Below are 21,381 nucleotides of genomic sequence, written 5' to 3' on the forward strand. Positions count from 1 at the left end.
GCAAAACCGCTTTTTTCATAAATTTTTTTATGCTTTTTGTCACAATAGTCATTAACTATTAAAGTAATTTTTAAATACTATACATTGAAATTACAGATCTAACTGATATTGATTTTTGACTGATGATGGTGTCAAATAAGCAATATACAAAGCTGATTTTTAATTAGTGTTTGTTTTTTGACAGTTATAATCATTAGACAACGAATTTATGCAAACAATATATTGAACATAAAGATCTACCAATATTGGGTTTTTTTTCAACCGATAACAATCATTAATTGTCCGAAAACCGATATGCAGAACCAATATTGTTTTATTTATGCTTTTTGACACAACATTAATCCTTTAATTACAATGATAACAACATGTATTTTGAATACATTTACAATACATAAAGTACGTTACTTTACTTATGCACACCATTGTTTCCTGTTAAACACTTTGGGTGCTATTTGCTTATGGCATTATTTATCATTGACTGTTTTAAAGAACCAATAGAAATAGAGAAATGTGATGACCAGGATTACTGGTCTGTTTCTGGTTTGTTGGATGGGGAATCACATCACACCAGTTATTGTTCTTGTCAATGAGTGTGTTTACATGTACAAACAAACGCTGATTACAATAATAAAAAAAATCAGCCAATTATAAAAACCTGACAACACAAGAATATGTGTTTACATGAGATTTTAAAATGATCAGATTTTCCACCTGTCAAAACGCAAAGAGACTTGCATATATTGAATAAGCAGTAAAAGGTGTTTGCAAGTAGCATAAAATTTTGGATTTCGGCCAAAAACTAAAATTTTTACAACTTCAGTGTGAACCAGATCATCATAATCAAGTATATCAAAGTCCGAGCTGAATAGCAAGCTGTTGGTAATTGCATGGTGGCCTTACGGATAGGCCAAAATAAAATGCTAGCATACAGTACTACGTAGATGCAATACTGTACAACACGGCTAGCCGTGAACATGGGTTGAATGAAAGCAGTCCAAGTGCTGAGTCATCAAAAGATCAGGACAGGGCAGGAAATGGTAAAGGACATCTTATTTGGATGTCCTTTTCCTGTTTTCATGCCTGCCTTCCTTAATTGCCCCCCTTTTCCTTGCTTTCTTTGCTCCTTTATCTTCATGCCCCTTATGACTTTCTTCAATTGTCCATCCACTACACAGTAAGTACTCTTCACCCCGGCAGGACGGGGGAACTTTGCGTCCGGCACCCTTTTTGGCCACCACGTATGTGACCTCTCTCTTCTCTTTACCAACACCAGTCTTTTTGTAGATGCTGTGGAAGAGAAAAGGTACAAATAAAGACAAAACTGTTATTAGAGATGTTTTAAAGAGGTTTTTAAAGAATATCTGTGAATGTGACTGAGCACCATATTGACCTTTTGAGCTGTGCCGTTTTTTAGCTTGTTCCATCTTCTTCAGCATCTGCAACACACAGGAAAAAAACATTCAAAAATGTTATATTCAGTGTTGGGTGCAATCTATTTACAAAGTAATTTCAGTAACGATATGCAAAACCAGTATGATCAGTTTTAATAATCAGTGTAATTGGGGGCCTAGGTAGCTTAGCGAGTAAAGACATTGACTACCACACCTGGAAGTCGCGAGTTTGAATCCAGGGTGTGCTGAGTGACTCCAGTCAGGCTTCCTAGGCAACCAAATTGGCCCGGTTGCTATGGAGGGTGTAGTTACATGGGGTAACCACTTTGTGGTCGCTATAATGTGGTTCTCGCTCTCGTTGGGGCATGTGGTGAGTTGTGCGTGGATGCCGTGGAGAATAGTGTGAAACCACACGTGCTACGTCTCCATGGTAACGCCCTCAACAAGTCACGTGATAAGATGCATGGATTGACGGTTTCAGACGTGGAGGCAACTGAGATTTGTTCTCCGATACCCTGTGGCGAGTCTCTACTCCACCACGAGGACCTAGAGCTCATTGGGAATTGCCCATTCCAAATTGGGGAGATATTTTATTAAAAAATAAATAATAATAATAATCAGTGTAATCTGATTTGATAATCTGTGTTGAGTGTAATCTGATTACAAAGTGATTACATATTAAATCATCTAATTACATTTTTTAGCTCAAATGTAGTGCAACACATTACATATTACGTTTTTTAAATAATTTTTTCAATTCTTTTAACAATTTTCCTAAACTCTTAACACAGTTAGCACAACATTTGTCTGTGTATGCTATACAATTAACACATTTCTTGTTGCTTTGACACAAAATGCAAACAGTTAACACAAATTAAAAATGCTTGAGGAGTGGGTTAAAGGCAAGGGAGAGGGAGACAAGTACCAAGACAAGGGAGAGGAGTGGGACAAGGGCAAGGGAGAGGGAGACATGTACTAAGACAAGGGAGAGGAGTGGGACAAGAGCAAGGAGACAAGTACCAAGACAAGGGAGAGGAGTGGGACAAGGGCAAGGGAGAAGGAGACAAGTACCAAGACAAGAGAGAGGAGTGGGACAAGGGCAAGGCAGAGGGAGACAAGTACCAAGACAAGAGATAGGAGTGAGACAAGGGCAAGTGAGAGGGAGACAAGTACCAAGACAAGAGATAGGAGTGGGACAAGGGCAAGGTGACAAGTACCAAGACAAGGGAGTGGAGTGGGACAAGGGCAAGGCAGAGAGGAGACAAGTACCAAGACAAGAGATAGGAGTGAGACAAGGGCAAGTGAGAGGGAGACAAGTACCAAGACAAGAGATAGGAGTGGGACAAGGGCAAGGTGACAAGTACCAAGACAAGAGAGAGGAGTGGGACAAGAGCAAGGCAGAGGGAGACAAGTACCAAGACAAGAGATAGGAGTGGGACAAGGGCAAGGTGACAAGTACCAAGACAAGGGAGAGGAGTGGGACAAGGGCAAGGGAGAAGGAGACAAGTACCAAGACAAGAGAGAGGAGTGGGACAAGGGCAAGGCAGAGGGAGACAAGTACCAAGACAAGAGATAGGAGTGGGACAAGAGCAAGGAGACAAGTACCAAGACAAGGGAGAGGAGTGGGACAAGGGCAAGGGAGAAGGAGACAAGTACCAAGACAAGAGAGAGGAGTGGGACAAGGGCAAGGCAGAGGGAGACAAGTACCAAGACAAGAGATAGGAGTGAGACAAGAGCAAGGAGACAAGTACCAAGACAAGGGAGAGGAGTGGGACAAGGGCAAGTGAGAGGGAGACAAGTAGCAAAACAAGAGATAGGAGTGGGACAAGGGCAAGGAGACAAGTACCAAGACAAGGGAGAGGAGTGGGACAAGGGCAAGGCAGAGGGAGACAAGTACCAAGACAAGAGAGAGGAGTGGGACAAGGGAGAGTAGTTAGAATTCGTGGTGTGCTAAAAGAAGGGCCAGAGCTAGGGTAACTGATGAAATAAGAGCTACTATCATAGACCATGTCATAAACCACGGTCTATCATACAGAGAGGCTGGTGAACGAGTAGAGCCAAATCTCAGCCGGGACACGGTGGCATCCAATGTCCGGATATTTCGAGAAACCAACAGGTAGGATATTGTAAAAGGGCTTCTGTAAATAATTGTACCATTTATTACAGTGACTGTATGCCTCCGGTCTCTAATATGTAACTGTATTTTATCTCTCTAAGGGTTCAATATCTAGGGCAGAGGAAAGCTCTTAAATGAAGAACAGGAACTTGCTATTGTCAACATGATGATTGCTGACAATTAAATAAAACTGAATGTCATTCAGTCCAGAGTTGTAGAGGACTTGTCTTTGGGACCATTGCAGCAATCAGCATAACATCCATTTCTCGGACTCTAGGTAAACACAGAGTCTGAATGAAACGACTATGCAAAGTTCCTATTGAAAGGAACGGTGAGCGCATCAAAGAACCCTGTCGCCAATATGTCCAGGTAAGGTTATGCAATAACAGTCAATACTGTACTATACATAGTGTGTTTTGCAGTAAACTACTCTATAAACCTGGATTACAGTAGGACATACAGTAGGTATACAGCAAAGCATTTACATACACTGTGTCTGATTACTTTCAGAGAATCATGGATTTGGAGGCCAATCAAGTCCCACATGAAATGATCTTCGTTGACGAGGCTGGCTTTTTTGGCCAAAAGGCGTTGGCACAGAAGAAACATAATTGGCAAAAGGGCCACAGTTACCGTGCTGGGCCAGAGAGTAGCCAACATCACCATGTGCGCCGCAATCTCCAATAACGGTGCATTCCTGCATAAATGTGAGATTGGCCCCTACAACACCTGTTTTTACAAAACCTGCACGAAAGACTGGTGCCAGAGGTAGAAAGGGGACAGGTGGGAGACCACTTGCCTATATATGTGATCACATGGGACATTGTGGCATTCCACAATTCCCGTGCTAGTCACAGCCTGGTTTGACGCCCATTAGAGAATGATGTCCCTTTTCCTTGCCCCTTACTCCCCTATCCTCAACCCCAAGGAGTTTTTCTCAGCCTGGAGATCGTCCACCATCGTCCACAGGACCAAATGTCCCTCCTGGATGCAATGGATGCTGCATGTCAAGACATCACAGCTGAACACTGCCAGGGGTGGATAAGGCATGCCAAAAGATTTTTCTTGCAGGAGAAGATATGATTTAGATTTTGAGCATGAAATTAACTATTTGCCAATTGTGTGTTGTAGGTGTGTTGGTGCATTAAGAGTTTTGGAAAATTGTTAGAAGTATTGAAAAATAGCGATTGTAAAAAAACTTAAAATTCTAGTAATCAGATTTCAGTTACTGATTATTTTATCTGATAACTGATGCAAAACCAATTTGTGTTTTATGATTTTTGACAGAATAATAATTAGAATATTAATTAATGCAAACAAAACAATGGATTAAATATAGAGATCTACCGATATATTTTTTTGACCAATACGATTAAGTGTCTGATAACCGATATCCAAAACCGATAAATGCATTAAAATGAGTTACGTAATAATCAGTGTTGAGTATAATCTGATAAAGATATTACAGTAACTAATCGAATTACCTTTTTAGTTAAAAAGTAGTGCAACACATTGCATATTAAATGATAGTAATCAGATTACAGTTACTGACTTTTAATTAAGTTACATGGGTTGCACATTTCTAAAAATATTATATAGATTTATTCATATGTACGTCTCTTTGCGTTTCTGTGACAGCTGACACCCCATATTAAGTCATTGTAAGGGAGAAACATGCTGAGTGTATGACTTGCATGCAACAATGGAAATAAAGGAAATAAAGATATTATTCTGAATATAATGAGCAAATTTTGTTTCTGTGAAGTGTTTTAGACACTTCAGAGTAAATAGTAATGTGACAACTTTTTCAATTAAATAATCAGTAAATCTGATTCAAATATTTTTGCATTTGCAGTGGATTACTTTTCTGAGTAATTAACCCAACACAGTTTATAATACATAAAATGTACTTAAAATAACTGTTTGTCAAGGTTTCTTGCAGCAAAACTTGTACTGTACCTTTAAGGATTCTATATGAGGAGATTTAGCTTTAGTTAATGTCTACATAGTACATCAAAACTTATTTTTTACTCTTTCAAAAGAAAACAACATCTTGTTTTCTATGATATGGCCCCTTATCCGAGAGCCGGTCTCATTATTTCCTCCAAATGTTCTCCATCTTGGGAGTCTCACCCTTCTCTTCTTGCAGGCTTTCGCATCTGCCACTCTTCTGATTGGATGGGCGTTAATTTCCTGCCATTTTTGCTTATATTCTTCCACCATCTCTTTAGTGACAGGAACCAGCCTCTTCCTCTTCCTCTTCCAAACCAGACAGGAACTTCGTCATGTCCTCAAACCTAAGAATTACGTCCAAAACACGAGAACTGCCGACCAAATTATATAATGACTTATTTTTGCTTAGAACACCCCATACTATTTATAATATTGTACAGTAAAAGCACATGGATTAACCATAAACTGTCCACAAATGTCTAATTATTGACCATTAATTAAGATAATTCATACTTTTTCTTCCAAAAAACATACTTTTATCAATATTTTCTGTAAACATCCATTTATCGACCATAAATTAAGCCAATTTATACTTCCAAAAAACTATTCCAATGTGTATAGTCCATAAATGTCCATTTATTGACCAAACATTATGCTAATTCATACTTTTTACTTCCCAAAACACTATTTTAACAATATTTTACTGTAAAAGTATATGTATTGTCCATAAATGTCCATTTATTGACCATAAAATTAAGTTAGTTCATATGTTTTACTTCAGAAAAACAATATTTTACTATAAAAGTGCATGCATTATCCATACATGTCTATTTATCGACCATAAATCAAGCTAATTCATGCTTTTTACTTCCTAAAAACAATATTTTACTGTAAAAGTACATGTATTTTCCATAAACGTCCATTTATAAACCATACATTATTGCTAATTCATACTTTTTACTTTCCAAAACACTATTTCAACAATATTTTACTGTTTATTGTCCATAAATGTCCATTTATTGACCATAAAATTAAGTTAGTTCATATGTTTTACTTCAGAAAAACAATATTTTACTATAAAAGTGCATGCATTATCCATACATGTCTATTTATCGACCATAAATCAAGCTAATTCATGCTTTTTACTTCCTAAAAACAATATTTTACTGTAAAAGTACATGTATTTTCCATAAACGTCCATTTATAAACCATACATTATTGCTAATTCATACTTTTTACTTTCCAAAACACTATTTCAACAATATTTTACTGTTTATTGTCCATAAATGTCCATTTATTGACCATAAAATTAAGTTAGTTCATATGTTTTACTTCAGAAAAACAATATTTTACTATAAAAGTGCATGCATTATCCATACATGTCTATTTATCGACCATAAATCAAGCTAATTCATGCTTTTTACTTCCTAAAAACAATATTTTACTGTAAAAGTACATGTATTTTCCATAAACGTCCATTTATAAACCATACATTATTGCTAATTCATATATTTTACTTAGCAAAACACTATTTCAACAATATTTTACTGTTTATTGACCATATAAGTCCATTTATTGACCATAAAATTATGCTATTTCATACTTTTTACTTCCAAAAATATATATTTTACTGTAAAAGTGTGTGCGCAATTCGCGCATATCTATCAAAACAAGACGTCACCTCTCATCGTCACTGCTGCCGTCGTCAGAATCACTCTTGTCTTCATCTCCCGCCTTCTCCACTTCCGGTGAGGGCGTGTCCACTTTCCCTTCCTTTGTTCAGGCTCCGCCTCCTCGTCAGCTTTCCTCTGTCTGATTTCTCCTGCAGCTGCAGACGGATTGTTGTGTAGTTATAATAGTAACTGAGCTTGTTTGAGTTCCTCATAGCGTCTTTGTTATCGTCCGAATCCAACTCTGCGAAGACTCCCTGTGTAGACGTGTAGCGTAAAGGAGGATTAGCACTAGCAAACGCCGTTACATTTCAATCGCAAACCGTCTGATTTGAGGACTTTGCTTGTAGTTTAAGGCTGCAACACTTAATTGATCAATTCACTTAAATCAATATTAATTATAATTATTTAATAGAAGCAAGCATGCATGACAAATAGATGGAAAGTACAATGGACCAAAATAAGTTTGACAAAAAAAAAAAAGTATATATATATATATATATATATATATTTGTTGATTGGCATTAAATGCCAGAATTCTCTTTTAGGTGTACTGTCCCTTTAACACTCAGCTTGTGGTCGTGTGTTATCATGAATAATTAATTTTAACTACTGTTGCTCTGTTTGGTTGTGATAATGCAGATAGTTCACTACTTATAATACTTTTATATCTTAAACCTTTTTATGTACAATGTCACCGATGGTTGCTTTCTGGGACTTTCAGCAAAATGATATGCCAATAATTGCTTTCTACAGGTTTACAACATCTTAGTTTTACAGTATAACAGCAGCCTCTAGAGGTGAAATGAAAATAATGACTCCATCTTTCACCATTGACAATATTCACTCATATTTGTCTCCTCACTTCAATGCATATTTTGATATTTTTATTAGATAGTCAAGTTAAATGTTTTAAATTGAAGAGAGGGCATGCAAAGATGTAAACTATATGGAAATGTGCTCTGTATTCCTCATAATTTTTTTACGAAAATGTTTTAACAAATGTCTCTTTAAGATGATTCGCTGATGTTTTCCTCTTTTGTAAGTCGCTTTGGATAAAAGCGTCTGCCAAATTAATAAATGGAAATGTAAGTTTTTTTCCCTCTCTTCAAAAAATTAGTTTTTTGTCTTCCCAAAAATAATTTTTCTACATGCATGCATGAAAAGAATGCATGCGATTCCAACCTTGGCCACCAGGTGCCACTATCAGCAAACATGTAATCTTATGCTTTTAACTGCTTTCTCTGTTGCTGTATAGCTGAATACAATGAAGAGAGAAAAAACAAATTTGAAGAGAAAAAAAAATGTAAGACTTAGGAAGTGACATACTGAGATGACATCTGAGGTGACATCACTGCCCACTGAATTTCTCAGTTATTTATTAAGTAAATCATAATTTACTGTGAATGTGAAATATACATTATCCATTTGTATACAATAAATACAAATAAAATATAATATTTATTTTTCTGTTCTGTAGTCCATATTTCATTTCTATGGTATATAGTTCATCACAACAAATATTTTGACCTCCACATGATCATTTGCCAAAAAAACAACAACAAGTGAATTTACAGCATTTATGAAACTTTGAAGCTTGGGGACTTTATTAAAACTTTTAGGTTAACTTAATAAATAAATGCATAAATACTGTGATGATTTAAAAACAACAGCAATAATAATAACAACTAGTATTATCATTACTATTAATGCTTAAAAAGAATATTTGTTATAGTTGATAATGGTTAATTAAAATATAATAATTACAAATAAATACTTTTGCTAGCCATAAAATCATTAGTAGATTCACAGCTTTAATGAAACAGATGATGAAGCTGTGGGCTTTGAAGCAGACTTTTTTACTTAAAAATACATTTTTATTTATTACAATTTTATAAACAGAAAATCAACACCAAAATGTATAATATCAACGATTATTATTTTTTATTAATATTTATATTATTTTTCACTATCAATGCTGGATAAGAAGAAATAGAAATGTATAATTTATAAAGATTAATACTAAAAAGAAATAAATTGTTAATATTTAAATTGTAATGATTTGAATTAGTTGATTTACAGCTTTTATGAAAAATATGTTGAAGTTATGAGACTATGAGTAGACTTTGAAAAAATATATAAAATAAATAAACATAATAACAACAAAACAACAACAATAATGATTACAACTTTTACAATTATTTTAATGCTTAAAATGAATAAATTGACATTTATAATGGTTAATTGTAATACACACACGTTTTTAATGGTTAATTATAACATGTATAATATAATCAATAATATTTTCATTTCATAGAAATATCATTAGTGGATTTAAAGCTTTTATGAAGCTATGGGGCTATAGTCAGACTTTGTGTTTACTTAAAACTGAAAACTAAATATATAAACTGTGAATGAATAAATAAACAAATAAACTGGTAAATATATATATATATAAATAAACATATGTGTGAATACAATATAGTGATTTAATAAATCATCATCAATAATAATGATAATACAATATTATTATTACTATCAATGCATAAAATGAATAAATAGTCATTTATAATGGTCAATTGTAAAATATATTTATTTAATTGAGCGTCTCATGCTGGAACCGGAACCTAACCCTTACCAAACTCCTCTTATTGTTTTATTATAACATGGGAACTTTTATCTTTAATTAAATTAGATTTTTATTTCTCGCAATGTTTAATTTTCACTCATAATTTAGTCTATTTAAAACTGGCTCAGTCTTTCTTTGGTTTTTCATAACGTATAACTGGCGAGAGGGGGCGTGGTTTCTCTGCGTGACGTCATCAACCCTTGACAACAGCTGCGAAGGAAGTCACGTGCTCCTCTGAGAGAATCCTCTAGATCAGACATGGCGGCGTACATGAGAATGTGGAGATCATGCAGACAAGCTTCCAAGAGCATGAGCGCTGCCTCTGCAGCCGGTCCCGTCACGATCAGAACCGGACTACACGCGTTGTACCCGCGGAATCCGCTGAGCAGTAGCGCCTCCATCCACATCCAGCGCTCTTATTCCCAAATCTCCAGCAGAACAGTATTATGCAATGCCAGGACCACAGCATCTATGGTGACTGACAGGTGGAACCGGGTCACGGGTGGTGCTGTCGGGTCCGGGACTTTCATGAGCGACTGTCAGAGGAGGTTTCTGTTCGGCAGTAAGGGCAGCGGGTTTTCTGGAGAGGATGGAGCCGAGAACAGCAGCGGGTCTGCGGGGGATGAGTCTGGAGGTGATGAAGGTCCTTACACTCCTCCTCAGATGACAGCACTCACCCCTATGCTCGTGCCTGAGGTGTTCCCGAATGTACCTCTAATAGCTGTCAACAGAAACCCAGTGTTTCCAAGATTCATCAAAATCATTGAGGTGAGGGGTTTACGTCATCAAAACTGATGCAACCGCTATGGAGTGAAATCCGTCTCAAAAGTCGCTAAAAAAGTTATAGTTTGCGGCATTTAGTGACATTAACGCGAATAATTTGTGTTTTAATGCAGTTTTATTATAGTGTTTACTTTGTTGCTTGCTAGTGATTTCATCATCCACAGAGGCAGTTTAGTGTGTGTGTGTGTGCTAATCTTTGTTATGCAATAAATGTGTTTCTAGAAAGTTCTCTTGAGCATTTTGTTTGTAATTTAGCCATTTTTATTTATTTAACTAACACATTTACAATAAGGTTGTATTCATTAACATTTGCCAACGACATCAGTTAACACAAATTAGCTATTTACATACTTATACTTATGAAATACAAAGTTATTGACATGAAATTTAAACCAATGTATTTTTATAAATGTAAATCAATTTTATTTGTTTAATTTTTTAAAATGTATTTACTTTGACTATGTTTGTCAAGTTCAAAATAAAGAGAAAATTATATAGGATTAAGTTTTAATTCGTAAAGTATTTAATTCACTGACTAGATTACTCAATTACACATTGCAACATGACTTAATATATAATGTATATAATACAATTTAAATAATTTTTTCAGAAAAATGTAAATATATTGTTATCGTGATATAAAATTACTCGTATCGTGATTTAGGATTTTGATCATATCGCCACCCCTAAAATTAGGGATGCACCGATCCAATATTTGAATCCAATACTGTGTTTTAGTACTGTGTTCGTTACTGTCAAGCTCCAAAACTGATATAAAAGCCACCACTATAGTAGTTCATATGACTCGTGCATTTTATTCAAAGCCACTTGAAGACATGTGATGTGAATAACAAAAGGCTGTGTTTAATTAAGCAATATCACACGAGCAAGAGTGCGATATGGCCCTATATCAGCACTGCTCTGAATTGGCCGCAGGCAGAGTGCCATAGGTAATTACAGCAGTGCTGATATAGGGCCATATAGCATGATTGCGAGTGTGATATTGCTTATATACAACAGTTCAATGAACAAGTCAATTTAAAAAAATTAGGAAAAACCGAGTAAGGTCATAAAAACGCATTTGTGCATGGAACTAATTTATTACGCAACCAATCAGAACCTGCCAGTTGCTGGTTCAAAATAACTGATTTTGTGGTAGCCATGCAAGAGTCGATCACTAGAAACAGCGATGTCCTCCCCCATTTTTAAACAGTGTGTATCCAATGTGGAAACTCGGTAAGTGCCTCGAGTTCTGTAATCAAACAGTCCTTTGTTTCTCTCAGCTGCAATGAGCCTTAATCCTCAAATTGTTAATTTAAAGCCATTTAAAACAATGTCCAAGCTTAAGTAATTATTAGTAATACGAGTGATCACGGAGCTCTGTTCTATGTAAACAATGACTAACGGATTCACTTTACGTCACCAACTGGCTCATATTACACACAAATATAATCTTTTGCTGCCACCTGCTGGCTAACATATGTAATTTCACACCTAACAGATATACTGCTCTTACACTTTAGTTTAGAACAGCACGAACACAAGCAGAGTGATACACACACAGTGAAGCGTCAGAGTGCTGATGATGTCACACCATCAGTGCTCATGGAACGTCTCTCGTCCAATCAGATTTGAGGACCGGATATTTTTTTTGCTAAGAAAACTGGCTTTTTTGCTACTGATGACATTCACTGGAATTACTGTTAGTTTTGGTATCGGATCGGGAGAGAAAAAGTGGTATCGGTGCATTCCTGTAGCCTATAGTTAATATGCATGCTGTTTTTTATGAGCATATTAATCCAGAAATTACATGTAGTATTGTTTATGTAATATTCCATATTTAGAAAATAAATAATTTGTCAAACTGCATGAATATTGAAGCAAACTGTGACAAATAGGTTATTGGAAATGGTCATTTTTTTTAAATACATAGTGACCAGTTACTTAGATTACATCATAAAGTAACTAATATGTATATTTGGGATGTTTTGTAATATTTTGACATCTTTAGGTTAAAAATAAGCAGCTCATGGACCTGTTAAGAAGAAAAGTGCGTCTTGCTCAGCCATATGCTGGTGTCTTTTTGAAGAAAGATGACAAGTAAGGGTATAATAAATGTAAATTCAATTTGTTTTCCGAATACATGCATATCTAGATAATGTTTATTAATTTCTGTGTTAATTTGTCAGTAATGAGACCGATGTCGTAGAGAGTCTGGACGCCGTATATCACACTGGAACATTTGTACAGATCCATGAAATGCAAGACCTCGGAGACAAACTTCGTATGATCGTGATGGGACACAGAAGGTGATGGTCAAAATTGGTTCTGAACTTTTTTGAATTGGTAAATTATTCTAATACTATGCTAAATTGTTTGTTGTGCTTTTAATATTATCATTTTTTTTAGTATTATTTATTTTCTTTTAAGTAATACATAATAAAAATAACAAAACAAAAACATTTAAATGTATACAAATTCTAGAAATCTACAAAATGTTATTTTATTAGTTTGGCATTTCACAAACTACCTGCAGTTCCATCTCGAACCACTAGAGGTTTCGAAATTGCCCGTTAAACAACACGATGTACTTTCACCATTGAAAGTGTGTTCCATTGTTTATAGCTGCTTGTTTGTCATATGATGTGAAACACTTTCAAGCATTTTTGTAATTGTTTTTACGTGTTTTGCAGAATTCGTATCAATAAACAGTTGGATGTGGAGCCGGACGAGCCCGTATCCCTAGACACCGAAGGTGAAGCTGTGCAGTCGAAAGCTCCACGACGAAAACAGAAGCGATCTCGTAAGGATTCGGCACCGCTAGCTGAGATGTTGGAGGAGAAGGTGCGTGAGACGGAGTTTACGGTGGAGGCGGTGCCTCTGCCCTCAATCCTCATGGTGGAGGTGGACAACGTCGTCCATGAAGAATTCCAGGTTACAGAGGAAGTCAAGGTATAAAGATTTAGTATGTTAACCATTTACTAATGATCACTTGATCAGAATGAATTTATATTCTCAATTGTTTTAAACCAGGCCCTGACTGCTGAGATCGTCAAGACTATTCGTGAGATTATATCTTTGAATCCTCTGTACAGGTAAAAAAAAAACTGCTAATTGATTACATATTAAACGGTCTAAAATGGTAATATTAATCAGTGGTAGTCTTTCAGGTATTTAACGGCAGTGTGAAGTATTCAAAGACCATTTCTTTCACTCTGTTTGTTTGGTAGAGAGTCTGTGCTTCAGATGATGCAGGCGGGTCAGAGAGTTGTTGATAACCCAATATACCTAAGTGACATGGGGGCCGCTCTGACTGGGGCAGAATCGCATGAGTTACAGGACGTTCTGGAAGAAACGAACGTATGCTTATGACCGCCACAACATTCACACTCTGTTTCCTTCATATAATGTGTGTCTGACATGAATACTTTCTTTACAGATTCCCAAACGTCTCTACAAAGCTCTTTCTCTGCTTAAGAAAGAGTATGAACTGAGTAAACTACAGCAGCGTCTTGGAAGGGAGGTGAGACATTTTTTAAAACAGTACTTGATGTAACTTAGACAGCCATTTGAACATAGGCAGTGTTATTCATTTGAAAATGTAACACTAGACAGTTGCATTTCATTGAACTTCCCTATAATTTGATCATCTTGATGTTCAGGTTGAGGAGAAGATCAAGCTGACACACAGGAAGTATCTACTCCAGGAGCAGCTGAAGATCATTAAGAAAGAACTCGGGCTAGAGAAGGAAGACAAAGACGCTATTGAGGAGAAGTTCAGAGAGAGACTGAAGGATCGCACCGTTCCTCAGCACATTATGGAAGTTATTAACGAGGAGCTCAACAAACTGGGGCTGTTAGATAATCATTCCTCTGAGTTCAAGTAAGGGGATCTACAACTGCAAAAGATCTGTTGCTATGAACTTAAAAACTGTGAAGAACATTCAAGTTTTCCTCTTAATGTCCATAAAATTGCTCATGAAGTTTCTCCCAGCTGGAAAAGTCTGTAAAAACCAGATGGTAGCTGGGTTTACATTGTTTCTAGCTGGTCACTAGCTTGCCCAAGCTGGTCTGGAAGGTTAATCAGTTGCACTACCAGCTGTTTGGTCTGGTTTTGGCCTGGTGGACCATTTTGGTCATGCTGGTTTGGGCTGACAGACCACCTTTGACTTGGTAAACCATTATGATCAAGCTCGATAGGGCTCATAGACCACCTTGAACTTGATAGACAAACTCGATCAAGCTGATTGGGGCTGGCAGACCACCTTTAACATCAATAAACTAGATATCATCCTCTAAAAGCATTTCATTGCCTTGCATTGTTTCTCTCTGTTCATTTGCTGGTTCTAGCTGGTCTAGACAGTTGACCAGTTGGATTACTGGCTGGTGGATCTGGTTTTGGCCTGGTAGACTATATTGGTCATGCTTGTTAGGGCTGACAGACCACCTTTGACTTGGTAAACCAATTTGATCAAGCTCGATAGGGCTCATAGACCACCTTGGACTTGATAGACAACCTTGATCAAGCTGATTGGGGCTGGCAGACCACCTTTAACATCAACAAACCAGATATCATCCTCTAAAAGCATTTCATTGCCTTGCATTGTTTCTCTCTGGTCATTTGCTGGTTCTAGCTGGTCTAGACAGTTGACCAGTTGGATTACTGGCTGGTGGATCTGGTTTTGACCTGGTAGACCATTTAGGTCATTCTAGTATGGGCTGATAGACCACCTTGTACCATTAACAAACCAGCTACCATGTTCCAACAAGCTACCTTGGAATAGTTTTTTGCTTACTCTTGCCTTGATCCTTCATTAATTTCCCACTTCCCTAAATATCCCTAGTGTTACACGGAACTACTTGGATTGGCTGACCTCCATGCCATGGGGCACCAACAGTGTGGAAAATCTAAAGCTGAGCCAAGCCAAAGAGGTCTTGGAAGAAGACCACTATGGAATGGACGATGTCAAGAAACGCATTTTGGTAAACATCAAAGCATACCAAGTTCAGTTGTTTTGAAATAATTTAGTCACATAAGCATTTCAAATCCTGTTAATCCTGGTCATTGTTTTGTAATGCAGGAGTTTATAGCAGTAAGTCAGCTGAGAGGCAGCACACAAGGAAAGATCTTGTGTTTCTATGGCCCTCCTGGTGTTGGCAAGACCAGTATCGCCCGTTCAATTGCCAGAGCACTTAACCGTGAATACTTCCGCTTTAGTGTGGGTGGTATGACAGATGTGGCTGAAATTAAAGGCCACAGGTGGGTATTGCAGACTTTACCTAAAAAGACTTAAAGATGTGACATTTTGGAACCACTTGGTGCACAAAATGGAATTGCAATCTTGTTGTTTAAAGGCCAATGTATACTTATCACTATATCGTGCGACTGTCCACTTGCAGCTCAGTTTTTCTAACTACCTGTTTTTCGTGTAAGATGGGGTTGTTGATACTTATTTGGAAACAGTCCTTACTTTTGCAATTCTGTTTGGAGCCTCTAGTGGAGCAGAATACACATCACTTTTAATGTTTCTTTCAAGGCTGTGTACATTTCATGGTATAAGTTTGAAAACGTGTTTTGTATACGTAATGCAGGAGAACGTATGTTGGCGCAATGCCAGGAAAGATAATCCAGTGTTTAAAGAAAACAAAGACTGAAAACCCATTGGTACTTATTGATGAGGTATGTATCATGAGTTTTAATAAAATCTTTTTCTTTATTAGGAATGTAATAATGAGGTGTACTGTATTTGTTGTAAAGGTTGACAAAATCGGTCGAGGTTACCAGGGCGACCCATCCTCTGCTCTGCTAGAGCTTTTAGATCCAGAACAGAATGCCAACTTTTTAGATCACTACCTGGATGTGCCTGTTGACCTGTCCAAGGTATAGATCGGCAGAAATCAACATTAAACTCTATATTATGTAGTTGGAAGGAGTCTCCCGATTCGGTGTACCTCTGATGGTGTCATCTTTGCTTTTCAGGTTCTTTTCATTTGTACCGCCAATGTTCTCGACACGATTCCTGAACCCTTGAGAGACCGAATGGAAATGATCAACATATCGGGCTACGTCGCTCAGGAGAAACTGGCCATCGCAGAGGTGAGTTTTAGTACATCTTTTTTCCTGAAACACTACAATGCAAAATCTGAACTCAACAATTTGGGTTTGGTGTAGACGGTAAAGCTTTGGACTGGCAACTTAAATGTTTGGTTTTTGCATTATAAATGATCGGAAGATTCTCCTCTGCTCAGTTTCCCTGTCTTTCGGTTACAGAGATACTTGGTACCACAACTGCGAGCCTTATGTGGCTTGGATGACAAGAAGGTTAACATCACCTCTGAGGCTGTGAGTGTACTCATTAGACAGTACTGCAGGGAGAGCGGCGTCAGAAACCTTCAGAAGCAGGTTGAGAAGGTGCGAGCAACTTATTTTTCTCTCTTAACTTTCTCTAGGGGTCGTTCGCAATCGTAGTTACGTTTTATACCTTTTGCCGACCTTTCTAGGTGTTCCGGAAAGTAGCATTCCGCATTGTCAGTGGTGAGGAAACCGCAGTCAATGTCACCTCTGACAACCTTCAGGATTATGTTGGAAAGCCTGTCTTCACCGTGGACCGAATGTATGATGTCACACCGCCAGGAGTCGTCATGGGCCTGGCATGGACATCCATGGGTAAGTATTCAACAAATAACTTTTCATGAGAATAAATGGCATCCTAGATCAGTCCAAGCATGATCCAAAATATCGGACAGATATTTTTTTTTATTCAGAGGCCAATTCAGTTTTATTGTTCTGATGCTAAACACTATGTTAATAGTTGCTTTGAAAATTCATGAATATGTTATGCTTTCATGTCATTAAGTCATGTTGTACCTGGAACCTCCTAAAGACTTGCATCGTAGTGAGCGGTGTTAAGTTAGTTTACAAATTTGGTGTTAATAGTCTTTCACTCCTCTATGATTTTGTCAAAGGTGTTACGTTTCTCCATGAAAGCATAAAGAAACCAACGTTTGTCCTTTTGTTCACACTGTCATCCCCAGGTGGCTCGACGCTCTTCATAGAGACATCTCTAAGGCGCCCAAGAGAACCCCAGGGTAAAGATGGTCTCAAAGATGGAACACTGGAGGTCACGGGGCAACTGGGAGACGTGATGAAGGAAAGCGCTAAGATCGCATATACGTTTGCCCGCTCTTTACTCATGAAGGAGCAACCAGACAACGATATCCTCGTAGGGTCCCATATACACCTCCACGTGCCCGAGGTGAGGACAATAGGCTGTATTTCCATGAAGTTTGATACCTAATTGTAGGGATGTCCCAATACCATTTTTTTTACCATAAGTACCGATATTTGTACTTATCATCATCAAATGTTGTTGAAATAAATGAATTCATTAAAACTGTAATTAAATTAAAATATAACAATTCATTTTCAACATAATATTGCACATACTCACAGCCCAATCCAAAATACAACATTGGAGTTATATTTGTCAAATAAAGTGCTGCATAACTGAGCACCACAGATGTTAGATATTGCTTATGTATAATACAATTACTACGGATTTATTATGATTATTATTATTAGTAGTATTACAGTGAATATTACATAACTTTGCAATATTGATATATATTTGCTGTGGCTCAGGTGGTAGAGCGGGTCGGCCACTAATCGTATGTTTGGTGGTTCGATTCCTGGCCCACATAACTCCACATGCCGAAGTGTCCTTGGGCAAGACACTGAACCCCAAGTTGCTCCCAATGGCAGGCTAGCACCTTGCATGGCAGCTCTGCCATCAATGATGGGTGAATGAGTCACAGTGTAAAGCGCTTTAAATACCGTTAAGGTTAAAAAGGTGCTATATAAGTGCAGACCATTTACCATATCTCTGTCATACTTTTCTCCTATATATTTAGCTTTTATTTTTAAGTGTTTCTGTGTTGTTTTGACCAAGAAGCTCTGACGTTAAGATGGCAGATTCCCAGTCTGGAAAAGCCGGTCGCTACCTGAGTCATACCCTGCGTCCGAAACCGTGTACTGCCACAGTATGTACTGTACCGTGTACTGCCACTGTATGTACTGTATTTAATGAAGGACGTACTTATCAGTCAGCAGAACAGTACATTCTTTTAGGTATGCATGAAAGTAATATGAATATTTTTCGGATATACTTCATCCGGGGACGTGGGCATTGTCTCATGACCCGAATATATGACGTAAGAACAACAACCGCAAAAACTGTCTGAGTTTGAATCCAGGGCGTGCTGAGTGACTCCAGCTAATTGGCCGGATGCCTAGGGTTGGTATAATGTGGTTCTCGCTCTCGGTGGGGTGCGTGGTGAGTTGTGCGTGGACGCCCTGGAGAATAGAGTGAAGCCTCCACATGCACTAGGTCTCTGCGGTAACGCTCTCAACAAGCCACGGGGATAAGATGTGAGGATTGACGGTCTCAGACGCGAAGCATCCGGATTGCGGCACCACCATGAGGACTTAGAGCACATTGAGAATTGGGCATTCCAAATTGGGGAGAAATTTTTTTGGAAATCCCCCCCCAAAAAACAAGCACCATTTAAGCACAAGGAACAATTATCTTGGCATATGGAGCACTTACAGTTGAGAAGAGCTGCCTGACTCGCGATTTACTGCCGTTCTTTTAAACTCAGCATTTTGAACGTGATGTTGCATCAGCTCCCGAGGAATGGATATTTGGATGCAGCAAAAGTGATTATTAAATCGCAAAAGGCAGCTAATGACATTCGTAAGGAGGGGTGTAGAACACGGGGGATATATCCCCTTCACTTCCAATAAAACCAAAGTTCGGTTGGCAAATGTGTTTATGCTATGTCTTTCATACAGCATATGTCTAAATGTGTAAATGCAAAATGTAATTCATTGATTAATTCAAATTTTGACTGAATTGAGAGCCTTAAAATATATCTTATATTTATGTTCATCTTGCAATAATCGTTCTGTCCCCTTCACTTTTTAAATTATTGCTACACCCCTGTTCGTAAGTCCGTTGGTATCGGAGCATTTTGACGAGTACCAGTACATGAGCGCAGTATCGATACTGGTGTCTGGACATCCCTAACTAATTGTAGGACTTTGGTTGAAATTAATAGCCATTAATCTCAGTAAGAGGTGAATTAGTAAACACAACTTGTTGGTAATCTTCTGTTTAGGGTGCAACTCCAAAAGACGGACCAAGTGCTGGCTGCACAATCGTCACGGCTCTACTCTCCCTGGCCACGAACACACCAGCACGCCAGAACTTGGCCATGACGGGAGAAGTGTCCCTGACCGGGAAAATCTTGCCTGTTGGTGGAATCAAGGAAAAGACCATTGCTGTGAGTTTTTAGGGAGGGAGGTCAAACTTGCTTTCTCAATTCCACACTTGACTATGTTGCTGCAATATTCTGCCAGATGAGCTTTCCATTGTACTAAAAACATTGGCTAAAATGTGTATTTCTTCCGATAGGCCAAGAGAGCTGGTGTAACCTGCATCATCCTGCCGGCAGAAAACAAAAAAGACTTCTCAGACCTTGCGGAGTACATCAGAGAAGGGTTGGAAGTGCATTTTGTGGAACATTACAGCGAGATCTACAAAATCGTTTTCTCTGGACAGTAATGAACTATGTTATGTTACTGTTTAATCTTGCGCTTTAACAAGAAGTCCACCAGAACACAGAATCAAATGCCAAATTAGGTTCGTTCGTTTTGTCGAACTGAAGTAGCAAGTAAAATCCTGCGCAGGAGTTCACGACATGTTGCCTCTAGTTTTGTGGTAGGCTACCTGGATGATAAAGTTGGAAGTATTTATAGATGGCCAAGTCTGGCAGATCAACCTTTGAAACATCGAGCCCTCAAGACTCTGGGATACTGCAATTGCTGCTACGCAGCCTGTAATTCAAAATGTTATTTTATATTCAACACCTCATAATCAAGGAAAATAACATCCTGTGTGTCATCTTTGTAAATAACTGCCTTATATGTATTCTCTGAAGTAATTTACAATAAATATAATATAAAACTGCATGTGATGTGTGTCTACCCAATATTAAACCACTTCATAGAAAACTATGTCTGGAACAGCAAAGTTAGTAGTCACTAATTCTGCTATTTTAACGGTTCCTGCTCTTTTTAACTGAATTTCCATGACTTGAAAGCTTTTAAACCAGGGGTGCCCACACTTTTTTGCATGATGATCTACTTTTAAATGGCCAACTCAAGATCTAGTTTTTTTATGCTTGTTGGGACTACTGTATGTATCCCTACATGGAATTAATAAAAAAAAAAAATGTATATGTAATGTTCAATGTTTATATCATTCAGTTTTAACACTAAACCTAAAACACCTACAGCGCAGAATAGATTACAATAGCCAGGGCATTTACCTTAATCTTATGATTTGCACAATGGAATCAGACAGTAGCTGCTTGTGGCTAGTCTCAAACACTGCTAGCTTCGCAATTTATTTCGCGCTATTCTGAAGCCCTTGGAAGGCCCGTAGTTAGTTGTCATGGCAACTGAATAAACAATCTAGCCTGGTCAAAATTTACTCAAGTGAAAGTCAGACAGAAACTAAAAGACATTATATATATATATATAATTTTTTTTATTAAAATTTAACGAAAGGACATTTCAATTTCGTGCGATCTACGTTACGTATTGGGCACCCGTTTTAAACATTTAGATGTTCATTCTGAAAATGGCACCAAAATCACATAATCAAAATAACAAAACCTCACCATTGTTTGATAAAAGTGAAAACAGTCATCTCAATTGTCTGGTATTCTAAATTACAGTAACGTAACACACCGATTAATTATTTTGGGACAAAGCAT

General features: G+C 37.6%; 2 protein-coding genes and 1 long non-coding RNA gene across 4 annotated transcripts; 2 read left to right on the plus strand and 1 right to left on the minus strand.

The window, feature by feature from the left end:
• Window positions 1–11: 11 nt before the first annotated feature.
• Window positions 12–8,485, minus strand: ftsj3 (FtsJ RNA 2'-O-methyltransferase 3). Of its 2 annotated transcripts, none has more exons than XM_052121984.1 (4): window positions 7,142–8,485; window positions 5,641–5,804; window positions 1,391–1,436; window positions 12–1,287 (listed from the first exon to the last, which is right to left on the minus strand). In XM_052121984.1, the coding sequence occupies exons 2-4, from the start codon at window positions 5,728–5,730 to the stop codon at window positions 1,010–1,012; spliced, it is 414 nt and encodes a 137-aa protein (XP_051977944.1). In that variant the 5' UTR covers window positions 5,731–5,804; window positions 7,142–8,485; the 3' UTR covers window positions 12–1,009. The 2 variants fall into 2 exon arrangements, with proteins under 2 accessions (XP_051977944.1, XP_051977943.1); XM_052121983.1 differs by having other exon boundaries at window positions 5,641–5,831.
• Window positions 2,492–5,336, plus strand: LOC127639775 (uncharacterized). Its single transcript, XR_007970018.1, has 3 exons — window positions 2,492–3,507; window positions 3,609–3,876; window positions 4,018–5,336. It is a non-coding gene; the product is annotated as an uncharacterized LOC127639775 (long non-coding RNA).
• A 1,416-nt stretch (window positions 8,486–9,901) lies between the features above and the next one.
• Window positions 9,902–20,570, plus strand: lonp1 (lon peptidase 1, mitochondrial). The gene is made up of 18 exons (XM_052121857.1): window positions 9,902–10,527; window positions 12,554–12,642; window positions 12,732–12,851; window positions 13,236–13,494; window positions 13,576–13,637; window positions 13,773–13,902; window positions 13,982–14,065; window positions 14,205–14,425; window positions 15,387–15,525; window positions 15,624–15,802; window positions 16,135–16,222; window positions 16,301–16,423; window positions 16,523–16,639; window positions 16,814–16,954; window positions 17,044–17,209; window positions 17,578–17,798; window positions 19,720–19,884; window positions 20,016–20,570. Exons 1-18 carry the CDS (start codon window positions 10,018–10,020, stop codon window positions 20,163–20,165), a joined length of 2,964 nt encoding a protein of 987 aa, XP_051977817.1. The 5' UTR covers window positions 9,902–10,017; the 3' UTR covers window positions 20,166–20,570.
• The last annotated feature ends 811 nt before the right edge of the window (window positions 20,571–21,381 follow it).

Source organism: Xyrauchen texanus, chromosome 48, assembly GCF_025860055.1.
Source record: "Xyrauchen texanus isolate HMW12.3.18 chromosome 48, RBS_HiC_50CHRs, whole genome shotgun sequence".
Lineage (NCBI taxonomy): Eukaryota > Metazoa > Chordata > Actinopteri > Cypriniformes > Catostomidae > Xyrauchen > Xyrauchen texanus.